The sequence below is a fragment of the Triticum dicoccoides genome, chromosome 3B (assembly GCF_002162155.2).
Source record: "Triticum dicoccoides isolate Atlit2015 ecotype Zavitan chromosome 3B, WEW_v2.0, whole genome shotgun sequence".
NCBI classification, from domain to species: domain Eukaryota; kingdom Viridiplantae; phylum Streptophyta; class Magnoliopsida; order Poales; family Poaceae; genus Triticum; species Triticum dicoccoides.
Window position 1 is genome coordinate 11,147,122 of NC_041385.1, and position 13,395 is coordinate 11,160,516.

The 13,395-nt window shown below is 44.1% G+C and overlaps 1 protein-coding gene across 1 annotated transcript; it reads left to right on the forward strand.

Moving 5' to 3' along the window:
• Positions 1 to 10,857: 10,857 nt before the first annotated feature.
• On the forward strand, positions 10,858 to 13,149 carry LOC119280484 (putative E3 ubiquitin-protein ligase SINA-like 9). Its single transcript, XM_037561316.1, has 3 exons — positions 10,858 to 11,000; positions 11,525 to 11,689; positions 12,336 to 13,149. The coding sequence occupies exons 1-3, from the start codon at positions 10,992 to 10,994 to the stop codon at positions 12,978 to 12,980; spliced, it is 819 nt and encodes a 272-aa protein (XP_037417213.1). The 5' UTR covers positions 10,858 to 10,991; the 3' UTR covers positions 12,981 to 13,149.
• Positions 13,150 to 13,395: the final 246 nt, after the last annotated feature.

Genomic DNA, 13,395 nt, shown 5'->3' on the forward strand with positions numbered 1-13,395 from the left:
TTTTTGCGGTGTGTTTGTTGAGATCTGATGAATTGTGGGTTTATGATCAAGTTTATCTATGAGAAATATTTGAATCTCCTCTGAATTCTTTTATGTGTGATTAAGTTATCTTTGCAAGTCTCTTCGAATTATCAGTTTGGTTTGGCCTACTAGATTGATCTTTCTTGCAATGGGAGAAGTGCTTAGCTTTGGGTTCAATCTGGCGGTGTCCTTTCCCAGTTACAGCAGGGGCAGCAAGGCACTTATTGTATTATTGCCATCAAGGATAAAAAGATGGGGTTTATATCATATTGCATGAGTTTATCCCTCTACATCATGTCATCTTTCTTAATGCGTTACTCTGTACTTTATGAACTTAATACTCTAGATGCATGCTGGATAGCGGTCGATGTGTGGAGTAATAGTAGTAGATGCAGGCAGGATTTGATCTACTTGTCACGGACGTGATGCCTATATACATGATCATGCCTAGATAATCTCATAATTATTCGCTTTTCTATCAATTGCTCGACAGTAATTTGTTCACCCACCGAAATACTTATGCTATCTTGAGAGAAGCCACTAGTGAAACCTATGCCCCTTGGGTCTATCTTTTATCATATAAGCTTTCCATCTACTTTTATTTGCATCTTTCATTTTCCAATCTATATCATAAAAATACCAAAAATATATCACATATTATCTCTATCAGATCTCACTTTCGCAAGTGGCCGTGAAGGGATTGACAACCCCTTTATTGCGTTGGTTGCGAGGTTCTTGTTTGTTTGTGTAGGTGTGTGGGACTTCTGAGGAGCCTCCTACTGGATTGATACCTTGGCTCTCAAAAACTGAGGGAAATACTTACGCTACTTTGTTGCATCACCCTTTCCTATTCAAGGAAAACCAACACAAGCTCAAGACGTAGCAAGAAGGATTTCTGGTGTCGTTGTCGGGGAGGTCTTCGCTCAAGTCCAGACATACCAAGTACCCATCACAAACTCATCTCCTCGCATTACGTTATTTGCCATTTTCCTCTCATTTTCCTCTCCCCCACTTCATCCTTGCTGTTTTATTCGCCCTCTCTTTTCCATTTGCCCTCTTCTTCCTCCTCGCTTTTGTCTACCGTTATATCTGAAACTGGGAAGATAATCGTTGATATGGACAATAATGATAACATGGAAAATTCTGATGCGCCTGCTGAAGAACCCCCTATCTTGCATACTAAAAAGTTTCGAATAGGTAGCGGTAATATTATTGGGAAAGGGGTTATTCAAGATTTCTTTACTTGTGTCGGTGCTTTACCTTCTATGGGTAGTTCTATCTTGCATAGAACTAGTAGTCTTGCTGATGCTATTGCCATGCTTATAGTTAAACTTGAAAGACAGTTTATGCACATGCATCCATGCATACAAAGAATTTTCCTAGAATTTTTTAATGTTGAGCATTCTTCTGTTAAGCGTGCAGCTACTATCTTTTGGCACATGAGTTTAGATTTATAATAAAAGAAGCCAAACAAATTTTTGCGCACTATAGGGTGGATGCCGGTCGTCCTCCCATAGAGGCGATCCTCTTCGATCAAGAGGAAATCATGCGTTTCCAATCTTTGGACTATATTGCTTTTAATGAAAATCTTAGAAAAAAAAAGGTCCCTACCACCATTCTAATTGATAAAATTTCTGAACTCAATGATTTTGCTATTCGAAATAATGAGCTGGGATATTCTCTTGAGTGTAGACTCAAGAGGTTCTGTCAAAAGAATGTTTATAATGATGAATTGTTTGTGCAATATGAAGGGCCCAAGGAGGAACCCATACCTCCTGAGATTGATCTTGGGGACTTTTTTCCCATTAAATTTAGCCCTTTTGATTACTTTTGTTTGCCTCAAAGGAAACTTGCTGCTGAACGTAGAGAATATGAGATGAGTTTTCGTGATCTATCTTATTATTATGGCACTACTTAGATCTATCCTCGCTTTTACGCCTAGCTTGGGGCGTTAAACAATAGCGCTAGTTGGGAGGCAACCCAATTTTATTTTACTCTTTTTGTTTTTGCTTCTGTTTAGTAATAAATTTTTCATTAACCTTCTGTTTAGATGTGTTTTTATGTTTTAATTAGTGTTTGTGCCAAGTAGAACCTATAGGATAACCTACGGTGATAGTTAATTTGATTCTGCTGAAAAACAGAAACTTTGCGCGCACGAAAATAATTTTACTAATTCACATAAACGTGATTTTGCCTTGATTCTTTTTGCTGTAGATCAATAGAAAAATTTCCCAGGACTTCATATTTTGGTAGGATTTGTAGAGTTCCAGAAGTATTCGAGAGTTACAGGTTGCTACAGACTGTTCTGTTTTTGACAGATTCTGTTTTTCATGTGTTGTTTGCTTATTGTGATGCATCTATGGCTAGTATGTAGGGTATGAACCATAGAGAAGTTGGAATACAGTAGGTTTAACACCACACTACTAGGGAAAAGCCTATACACAGAATCTTATCAGCAGCGCGCTTTAAAATAAGGCGCTGCTGCTAATTAGCAGTAGCGTGCTCAGGAGTAACTCGTTGCTGAAACAAATATAGCAGTAGCGCGCCCTCTCAAAGACGCGCTACTGCTATAATTCCCACGAGGCCGCCATGAGGCTAGTTGTAGAAGCAACGCGTTATAACGACGGGCGCTACTGCTACGTAGCATAGTAGCAGCGCATTTCTCCAATAAGCGCTACTGCTAAATTTACTACAAAAATTTAGCCCCATCTCCTCTATCCGATCCACTCACACAGTCACACACTAGCTCACTGGATCCCCTCTCAATCCCCCGCACCGGTCCACCCCCGTCGCCCCTCCTCCGTCTGCGCCGCCGTCACCTCCTCCTCCTTGCTGGACTCGGTACCGGCCTCCTCCTCCGTCCTCCCTCTCCACTCGCCGCTGGCCGGCCCCTCCTCGCTCCGCCTTCCTCCTCCGTCCTCCCTCCACTGGCCGCGCCGGCCGGCCCCTCCTTGCTCCGCCTTCCTCCTCCACCCTACTCTCTTCTCCCTCCTCTAGTCACCCCTCCTTCTCCCTCCTGCCAGCTACATTTTGATTTAGTAGCTAGGCTAGTTCATATGCAACATTTTGATTTAGTTGATATGATTTAGTTGATTTAGTAGGGTAGTTGATTTAGTTGACTTAGAACATTTTGATTTAGTTGATTTAATAGGCTAGTTTTTTAGTTGATTTAGTTGACTTAGAACATTTTGATTTAGTTGATTTAGTATGCTAGTTCATTTAGTTGATTTAGAACATTTTGATTTAGTTGATTTAGTAGGCTAGTTGATTTAGTTGATTTAGAACATTTTGATTTAGTTGATTTAGTAGGCTAGTTGATTTAGTTGACTTAGAACATTTTGATTTAGTTGATTTAGTAGGCTAGTTCATATGCAACATTTTGATTTAGTTGATATGATTTAGTTGATTTAGTAGGCTAGTTGATTTACTTGACTTAGAACATTTTGATTTAGTTGATTTAGTAGGCTAGTTGATTTAGTTAATTTAGAACATTTTGATTTAGTTGATTTAGTAGGCTAGTTGATTTAGTTGACTTAGAACATTTTGATTTAGTTGATCGTTAATCCTTTGCTCATATTGCTTTAGGAAAAATGGTGCCACCACCACCACCACTATGTTGACTGTGCAAGTCAAGATGCGCCAGCAGCCTTGCAACTGGCAAGCTATTCGGCATCTACTTCCAGCCGAGTTTTCGTCATGCGGCGGTAAGAAATTAGATGAAATGTAGTGTTGGCATTACTGCATTGTGTCATTTTGCTTATTTTACACAGATCGTCCCATGCAATGTGAGGTTGAAATTCAACAAGCTGACAGGAGACACTATGACATTTGAGGCTCCTGGGGGGCCGTACACTATGGAGGTCGAGAAAGGACGCAATATGTTGCAGATTGGAGGGGATGGATGGGCCCGTTTCATCGCTCGCATGCGTCTTACTGGTGGTGAGTTGATCAGCTTCTCCTTCCGAGCAGAAAGACCCAAGCTAGCTGTCATTTATCTCAACCTGGTGGAAGATGATGAAGATGACGAAGATGATGAAGATGATGAAGATAATGAGGACCCACTAGATGAAGATGAGGAGGACCCACTTCATGAAGCCATCGTAGCTCAAAGAACAAGGCTGAGTGAGGAGGAGGTGTCCAACCTGTGGGACATAATTCCGCCACGTGCTGACTTTGTCGGGGTGCCATTCGTGACTCGCTTGACAAATACCATGGTTGATCGACATGATATGGTATGTTATACTTACAAATGCAAATTATCCGATGAATTACTTAGTGTACAATCCAATGATATGGTATGTTGTGTGGAATCTAGTCGATGATATGTTTTAGTGTAGAGTCCGATCACATGCTTATTAGTGTAGAATCTAAGGGAACTATTAATAGTGTAGATAATCCATATGTACTTATTTGCGAGGCTATTTATTAATTGATATGTTTTTCTTATTCAGAAATTGGCAAAGAGCATATCTGTGAGTTATGGTATCAAGCCTGATGAAGAAGGCTCAGCTGGACTACGCCTTACTGCAAGGGGCTCCGTCACAACCTGTACTTACCGCGTGGACACGGACGGTCGCACACACTTAAACTCGGTTGGGTGGAAGAAATTCCTCGATGGCAAGAATCTTCGTGTTGGATAGGCCATCCTAATTACTATCAGGAACACCAACCGCCCAGGCTTAAGGATGATGATTGTCTTCGATATCATCTAGAACTACATATGTGTGTGTGGCTATATCATCTAGAACTACATATGTGTGTGTGGCTATATCATCTAGAACTACATATGATGATCGTCGTCGATATCATCTAGAACTACATATGATGATGGCCGTTGATATGACCTTGTACTGCTTGAGGATGCATGTTGACTATGCATGAAATTGTTATCTAGTACTCCCTTCGTTCCAAATTACTCGTCGTGGTTTGAACTAAAACCACGACGAGTAATTTGGAACGAAGGGAGTACTACCTAGTAATGGTTTATGAATTTGATATCTACTAGCAGTACCTAGTATCTAGTATCTGAAAGGGAAACTGAAAGGGAAAGGGGTAATGGGAAAATGATGAAAGATATAGCAGTAGCGAGGGATGGCGAAATCGCTACAGCTAGGTAATAGTAGCGCGTTCTTAAAAAGCGCTGCTAATATCGTAAACAGTAGTAGCGCGGGTAAGGGTCGCGCTACTACTATGAGTTAGCTGTGGCACCTTATTAGTAGCGCGGCCACCCGCGCTGCTGCTAGCCTCAAAACCCGCGCTACTACTAGGGTTTTCCCTAGTAGTGCCAATATAAATAAATAATAAGTTCATTACAGTACCTTATGTGGTGGTTTTTCTTTCTTGCACTAACAGAGTTTATGAGATTTCCTGTTGAGTTTTGTGTTGTGAAGTTTTCAAGTTTTGGGTAAAGATTTGATGGACTATGGAATAAGGAGTGGCAAGAGCCTAAGCTAGGGGATGCCCATGGCACCCCAAGATATTCAAGGATAACCAAAAGCCTATGCTTGGGGATGCCCCGGAAGGCATTCCCTCTTTCGTCTTCGTCTATCGGTAACTTTACTTGGAGCTATATTTTTATTCGCCACATGATATGTGTTTTGCTTGGAGAGTCTTGTATGATATTAGTCTTTGCTTTTTAGATTACCACAATCATCCTTGCTGTACACACCTTTTGGGAGAAGCCCACTTGATTTAGAACTTATTAGAATACGCTATGTGCTTCACTTATATCTTTTGAGCTAGATAGTTTTTGCTCTAGTGCTTCACTTATATCTTTTAGAGAACGGCGGTGGCTTAATTTTGTAGAAATTGTTGATCTCTCATGCTTCACTTATATTATTTTGAGAGTCTCTTAGAACAGGATGGTATTTGCTATGGTTATAAAATTGGTCCTAGAATGATGGGCATCCAAGTTGGGTATAATAAAAACTATCATAGAAAGTGAATTGGATGCTATAATCAATTTGATACTTGATAATTGTTTTGAGATATAGAGGTGGTAATATTGGAGTCATGCTAGTTGGGTGATTATGAATTTAAAGAATACTTGTGTTGAAGTTTGTGATTCCTGTAGCATGCACGTATGGTGAACCGCTTTGTGATGAAGTTGGAGCACAATTTTATTTATTGATTGTCTTCCTTATGAGTGGCAGTCGGGGACGAGCGATGGTATTTTCCTACCAATCTATCCCCCTAGAAGCATGCGCGTAGTACTTTGTTTTCAATGACTTGTAGATTTTTGCAATAAGTATATGAGTTCTTTATGATTAATGTTGAGTCCACGGATTATACGCACTCTCACCCTTCCACCATTGCTAGCCTCTCTTGTGCCGTGCAACTTTCGCCAGTACCATACACCCACCATATACCTTCCTCAAAACAGCCACCATACCTACCTATTATGGCATTTTCATAGCCATTCCGAGATATATTGCCATGCAACTTTCCACTGTTCCGTTTATATGACACGCATCATCATGGTCATATTGCTCTTTGCATGATCATGTAGTTCACATCGTATTTATGGCAAAGCCACCTTCATAATTTTCATACATGTCACTCTTGATTCATTGCATATCCCGGTACACCGCCGGAGGCATTCATATAGAGTCATATCTTGTTCTAAGTATCGAGTTGTAATCTTGAGTTTTAAGTAAATAAAAGTGTGATGATCTTCATTATTAGAGCATTGTCCCAGTGAGGAAAGGATGGTGGAGACTATGATTCCCCCACAAGTCAGGATGAGACTTCGGACTTTATAAAAAAAAGAGAAAGGCCAAAAAAAGAGAAAGGCCAAATAAAAAATGAGAGAAAAAGAGAGAAGGGACAATGCTACTATCCTTTTTACCACACTTGTGCTTCAAAGTAGCACCATGATCTTCATGATAGAGAGTCTCCTATGTTGTCACTTTCATATACTAGTGGGAATTTTTCATTATAGAACTTGGCTTGTATATTCCAATGATGGGCTTCCTCAAAATGCCCTAGGTCTTCGTGAGCAAGCGAGTTGGATGTGCACCCACTTAGTTTCTTTTGTTGAGCTTTCATACATTTATAGCTCTACTGCATCCGTTGCATGGCAATCCCTTCTCACTCACATTGATATCTATTAATGGGCATCTCCATAGCCCGTTGATACGCCTAGTTGATGTGAGACTATGTTCTCCTTTTTGTATTCTCCACAACCACCATTCTATTCCACATATAGTGCTATGTCCATGGCTCACGCTCATGTATTGCGTGAAAGTTGAAAAAGTTTGAGATTACTAAAGTATGAAACAATTGCTTGGCTTGTCATCGGGGTTGTGCATGATTAAATACTTTGTGTGATGAAGATAGAGCAACAGCCAGACTATATGATTTTTTCTTTAGTCATGTTATTTTGAGAAGACATGATTGCTTTTATTAGTATGCTTGAAGTATTACTATTTCTTATGTCAATATGAACTTTTATTTTGTATCATTTGGATCTGAACATTCATGCCACAGTAAAGAAAATTACATTGAGAATTATGCTAGGTAGCGTTCCACATCAAAAATTCTATTTTTATCATTTACCTACTCGGGGACGAGCAGGAATTAAGCTTGGGGATGCTTGATACGTCTCCAACGTATCAATAATTTTTTATTGTTCCATGCTATTATATTACCCGATTTGGATGTTTATGGGCTTTACTTTACACTTTTACATCATTTTTGGGACTAACCTACTAACCGGAGGCCCAACCCGAATTGTTGTTTTTTTGCCTATTTCAGTGTTTCGAAGAAAAGGAATATCAAATGGAATCCAAACGCGATGAAACCTTCGGGAGCGATCTTTTTGGAACAAATGCAAACCTGGAGACTTGGAGTGGACGTCAAGCAACAACCGAGGCGGCCACGAGGGTGCTCGGCACGCCCCCTACAGGTGGGCGCGCCCCCCACCCTCATGGGCCCCTCAAACATCCACTGACCTACTTCTTCCTTCTATATATACCCACGTACCCCGAGAACATCAGAACAGACCACGAAAACCTAATTCCACCGCCGCAACCTTCTGTATCCGTGAGATCCCATCTTGGAGCCTTCACCGGCGCTCCGCCGGAGGGGGAATCAACCACGGAGGGCCTCTACATCATCTACAAGGCCCTTCCGATGAGTTGTTAATAGTTTACCACAGACCTTCGGGTCCATAGTTATTAGCTACTCCCTCCGTTCCCAAATAATTGTCTTTCTAACCATCTCAAATGGACTACAACATACGGATGTATGTAGACATGTTTTAGAGTGTAGATTCACTCATTTTACTCCGTATGTAGTCATTTGTTGAAATCTCTAGAAAGACAATTATTTAGGAACGGAGGGAGTAGATGGCTTCTTCTCTCTCTTTGAATCTCAATACAAAGTTCTCCTCGATCTTCTTGGAGATCTATTCGATGTAACTCTTTTTGCGGTGTGTTTGTCGAGATCCGATGAATTGTGGGTTTATGATCAAGTTTATCTATGAGAAATATTTGAATCTCCTCTGAATTCTTTTATGTGTGATTAAGTTATCTTTGCAAGTCTCTTCGAATTATCAGTTTGGTTTGGCCTACTAGATTGATCTTTCTTGCAATGGGAGAAGTGCTTAGCTTTGGGTTCAATCTGGCGGTGTCCTTTCCCAGTTACAGCAGGGGCAGCAAGGCACTTATTGTATTGTTGCCATCGAGGATAAAAAGATGGGGTTTATATCATATTGCATGAGTTTATCCCTCTACATCATGTCATCTTTCTTAATGTGTTACTCTGTTCTTTATGAACTTAATACTCTAGATGCATGCTGGATAGCGGTCGATGTGTGGAGTAATAGTAGTAGATGCAGGCAGGAGTCGATCTACTTGTCACGGACGTGATGCCTATATACATGATCATGCCTAGATAATCTCATAATTATTCGCTTTTCTATCAATTGCTCGACAGTAATTTGTTCACCCACCGTAATACTTATGCTATCTTGAGATAAGCCACTAGTGAAACCTATGGCCCCCGGTCTATCTTTTATCATATAAGCTTTCCATCTACTTTTATTTGCATATTTACTTTTCCAATTTATATCATAAAAATACCAAAAATATTTATCTTATCATATTATCTCTATCAGATCTCACTTTCGCAAGTGGTCGTGAAGGGACTGTCAACCCCTTTATTGCGTTGGTTGCGAGGTTCTTGTTTGTTTGTGTGGGTGCGTGGGACTTATGAGGAGCCTCCTACTGGATTGATACCTTGGTTCTCAAAAACTACGGGAAATACTTACGCTACTTTGATGCATCACCCTTTCCTTTTCAAGGAAAATCAACGCAAGCTCAAGACATAGCATGCGGCTTCGGAGGCTCCCCCCAAACCCTAGCACCAGGAACCCAAATCCCCTTCCCCCGGCCGTTGCCGCCGCCGCCGCCGGCGGTGGCGGCCGCGCTCGGCCGACGAAGGCAGCGTGCGCTGGCTGCGTCCTCTGGACGGCTTCCCTTCGCGCGGAGTGGGACGTCCCTGAGGCGGCCATGGTGGTGGGTGGCTTTCACGGCGGGGAACGCGGAAGTGCGGCAGCGCGAGCGGATCTAGGGGCGCAGCAGCGTGGCGGAGGTAGGTGGAGCATCGGCTCTGTTGGTGGCGGCGACATGTGCTCAGCCATGGCAGCGGCGGCGTTGAGGAGGTCCTGCCAGGAAGGGATCTTGGCGGGCAACGGGTGGCCGGTCGGCCTTGTGTGAGGAGCGTGCGCTGATGCCCTTGTGGAGTTGGTGCCGGAGTGTGGCTGGAGGCACGTGTGAGCTCCATGCTTGTAGCAGTCCCCTGGAGTGGGTGAAGGCCGACGGTGCTAGATCTGGCCCTTGCCCGGCCTTGGTGTGATGCTGCTGCTCCTCGTCTGTGATGGTGGTGGTGTGGGTCACGTTCTCTCGGTTGCTGCAGTGGTGGCGGTGCGAGGCATCATGGCCAGTACTGCTCATACCTCCGAGGAGTGGAGTTGCACGGCATTACGGATGAAAATCCAGTCCGGTTTTGGCCGGGGCGGTGATGATGGCACCTGTGGGTGTCATTCCCCTCCCTGGAGGCGTCGTCGAGTGTGTTGCCAAATCCCTCGCTTGCTTGGTATTGGCAGTTGTCTCCGGGCGAAAGCCTTGATTCGGCGCTGAATCGGCACGATGGCGATGTCCTCGACGTCGTCTCTCTGTTGGGAGCATCGTGCCAGGAGACTTGGAGTTCCTATGTTCCGCTCCTCCGGTGTTCGCCTTTGCCCTGATTTTTCTTCCTCGGTGCAATGCATGGTCGTCGCTGGTGATTCCAAGAAGGTGCCTTTCTCAGGTCGGATCGAGTCCTGCCATCCTCTTGCCACCTCCTTTTGGCTTTACGGGGATGCTACGTTGATAGGGAAGCTTGGAGGGAGCGGCTGTTTTTCGGAGGTGACCAACGCAGGTCGAGACGCGCCGAGGTTTTCGGTTTTGGGTAGGCTCGTTTGCGTTGTGGTTGTGTTTTCGTGGGTGGCTATCCTTGGACTAGCCGGATGTGGAATTGTGCTATGCTCGTTGTTCGCAACGAGTTGTAGTCGTCTTGTACTTGATATTCTCTTCTTCTAGGCAATTTGCATACTCTCAAAAAAAAATCCTCTATTTATTACCCAAACATTTAAAAAAATCCAGATAAATTTGGGCTCTATTTTATTAATTTGGACTAGAAAAGGTGCAAAAGGGGCCTGGCGGATGTTGCCTCGGGTGTGTGCGTGTGCTGTGGTGGCATGCGTTTGTACCGGGTTGTTGTTGGTCGATGCTTTATAGTATATAAAGCGGGGCGAAAGCCTTTTTCGGTAAAGTGGCCTGGCGTATGGAGAAGGGAAACAGATCCTCGTTCTCCCTCGACAACCGCTGCTGCTAAAAAATCGCAGAGCTCGACGGGACGGCAACTGGATTCAGAAGCAGCGACCGGGAGAGGGAGATCTCCACCGACCGATCGTCCATCCATCCATCATGGACAAGGTGAAGTACCTCGCACGCATTTCCCTCTCTGATCTCCGTCCAGTCTTTCTTCCTGCAACCGCCGCCGCGATTCACCGCGCGCAAAGCTGAATGGGTTGGTAGGTTGCCCGCTTTAGGAGGAAGCTGGCGTGATCGTGGCCTGACGGAGGTGCGGAAGGGGAGGCGGCACCGGCACCTCCGCTCAAACTCGTGGAGGTGGCGGTGGCGGTGGCGGTGGCGAGGGGCGCCGGTGGCCAGAGGTTTAAGGTTTGGGGGCAAATTGAGTGGAGCGCGTGCGCTCACGTAATATCCCCAATTTGGAGCGATTATTGCAGATTTCTATGGTCTGACTCTGTCTGATCCAAGATAATCCTGATTTTCCAATTGGGCATTTTGACGTCTCCTGTACCAACCTTCGAAAATGGACCTTGAAATCTCTGAAAATTCGATCATACTTTTTTTTCTTTTCTTTTTTGCTTCATTACCTTAGCCATCTTTTGCATTACTGATCAATAACTTTGCATTTCGCCGTGAGCAATCTGCAGAAGGCTGGTGCGGAAAGGGCCTCGGCGGAGGAGAACTGCTCCGGGAAGAAGGCTAAGGTCACGGTGGAGGCCGAGGCTGCGGTGTCCGCGATCACTCTCAACGTAAACCCCAAGTTGCTGGAGTGCTCTGGTTGTTGCAGCCCGTTGGTTCCACCAATTTTTCAGGTAAAGGAGTGCAACTGAACTCCGTGTACGAGCTATTGACGTTTGAAAGCATGTGGCTGGTCTGGATTTCACCAAGAGTATCACAATTATTGTTTCTGATAGTGAACTTGTAGCAAATCTCTTCTTGCATCAATTATGGTGTCCCTGTAATACGTACGTTGGTCGTAGAATTCTAGATTCTTCTTATTCTGATTCTACTAGGAAATTTTATAAATTAATTAAGATGTGTGGGCATATTGGCCACACCACATTTCATTATGTGTTTGACGTTCTGTCCATTTGGGTATGCATTTCTCCTGTGGACGTTCTCTAGCCAATTTGGGTATATATGTATTTTTCTCCTGTGTGGCCAATCAATTTTAGCCTCTCTGGATCACCGAGAGAACCCAGATTTAACAAACTGTTACTACCATGAAAGTCATATATATGTGCAGTAACAGACTTTGTGCCAAAGGTTTGGAAAGCCATTATCAAGTGATACATGAACTCTAAATTTGCGAAGATGCTATGCTTTGTATCACAATTACTGTACATTGTAAGTAACAAATCTGGCAGCAGCACTTGTGTTGTTTCAGTAACACTTGTATGTTTTTTGTTCTGTTTCAGTAACAACTTTATGTTCCTGTTTCTCTCTTTTTGTCTGCAGTGCACAAATGGCCATATCACATGCTTAAAGTGCTGCGCCGATCTGAAGCACAGTAGTTGCGGCTTGTGTGCCTTGGAGCGCACCGGCTGCCACGCCTGGGGGCGCATCCTCGGCGGCCTCACCATGCCGTGCTCGTTCCAGGGGCACGGGTGTACCGAGACGATCCGGTTCACGGAGAAGCTGGCCCATGAAGAGTCCTGCCTCCACGCCCCATGCCACTGCCCCATCGCTGGCTGCCACCCCTACCATGGCCGGTCCCTGCGCGACCACATCAACTTGGAGCACGCTACCATCCAGTACACCCGCGTCACAGCCAGAAGCCTCTACCCCCTGAGCATGCGCAACGACGAGCCAGCCCGCCTGGTGTCCCTAGGCAGCAGGGCGGTGTTTCTCCTTGTGGTCGACCGGAGCATCCCGTCGGGGCGTGCGCTGTCGTTGATCCACCTTGTGAGTGACCCGATCGAAAAGGAGGATTTCAAGTACAAGATCGAAGTGCATACGCGGATTGGCATTCTCTCTGTGTCCGGCAGCGAGACACCGAGCGTCGGGCGGCTGATGAGGACGCACCAGGCAGGTGCGTTGCTGTTCGTATCAGACGCCGTGTGGTCTCCCCAGGATTCTCCCGTGTACCTCGAGCTGAAATGAATCTAGAGAAGCTGTATGCCGTTCAGTTCGAAAACCTTTACTCAATCTGATAGTAGAATTCTGAGACTCCATTCTATATTTGTACTCTTGTCAGCTGTGTCGATGTGGTTATAGTTACTAGTATATTATATTGGAACTGTCGAAGTTGGGTAATTGGACAATTTTTCGATAATTTTCTGGGGATAATTTTACATAGAATACCCTACTGGAATGCCTTGTTTTGTCTTGTAAGGTTGGAGCAAACATATATACATGGATGTAGCCGAGAGTTCCGATGAGCATTTGACAAGGATTAAGTATATTTTTCGTCCCTCAACTCTCTCGAAAATATAGAAATCGTCCCTCAACTTCGAAACCGGTAAAGGTTAGTCCCTCAACTTCTCAAACCGGATAACTTTAGTCCCTCGGGTGGTTT

Bases quoted from the DNA above. Each gene is read 5' to 3' on its own strand.
- LOC119280484 (XM_037561316.1), top strand. The intron at 11,690-12,335 runs GTAAAGGAGTGC...TTTTGTCTGCAG, and splicing joins TGGTTCCACCAATTTTTCAG to TGCACAAATGGCCATATCAC.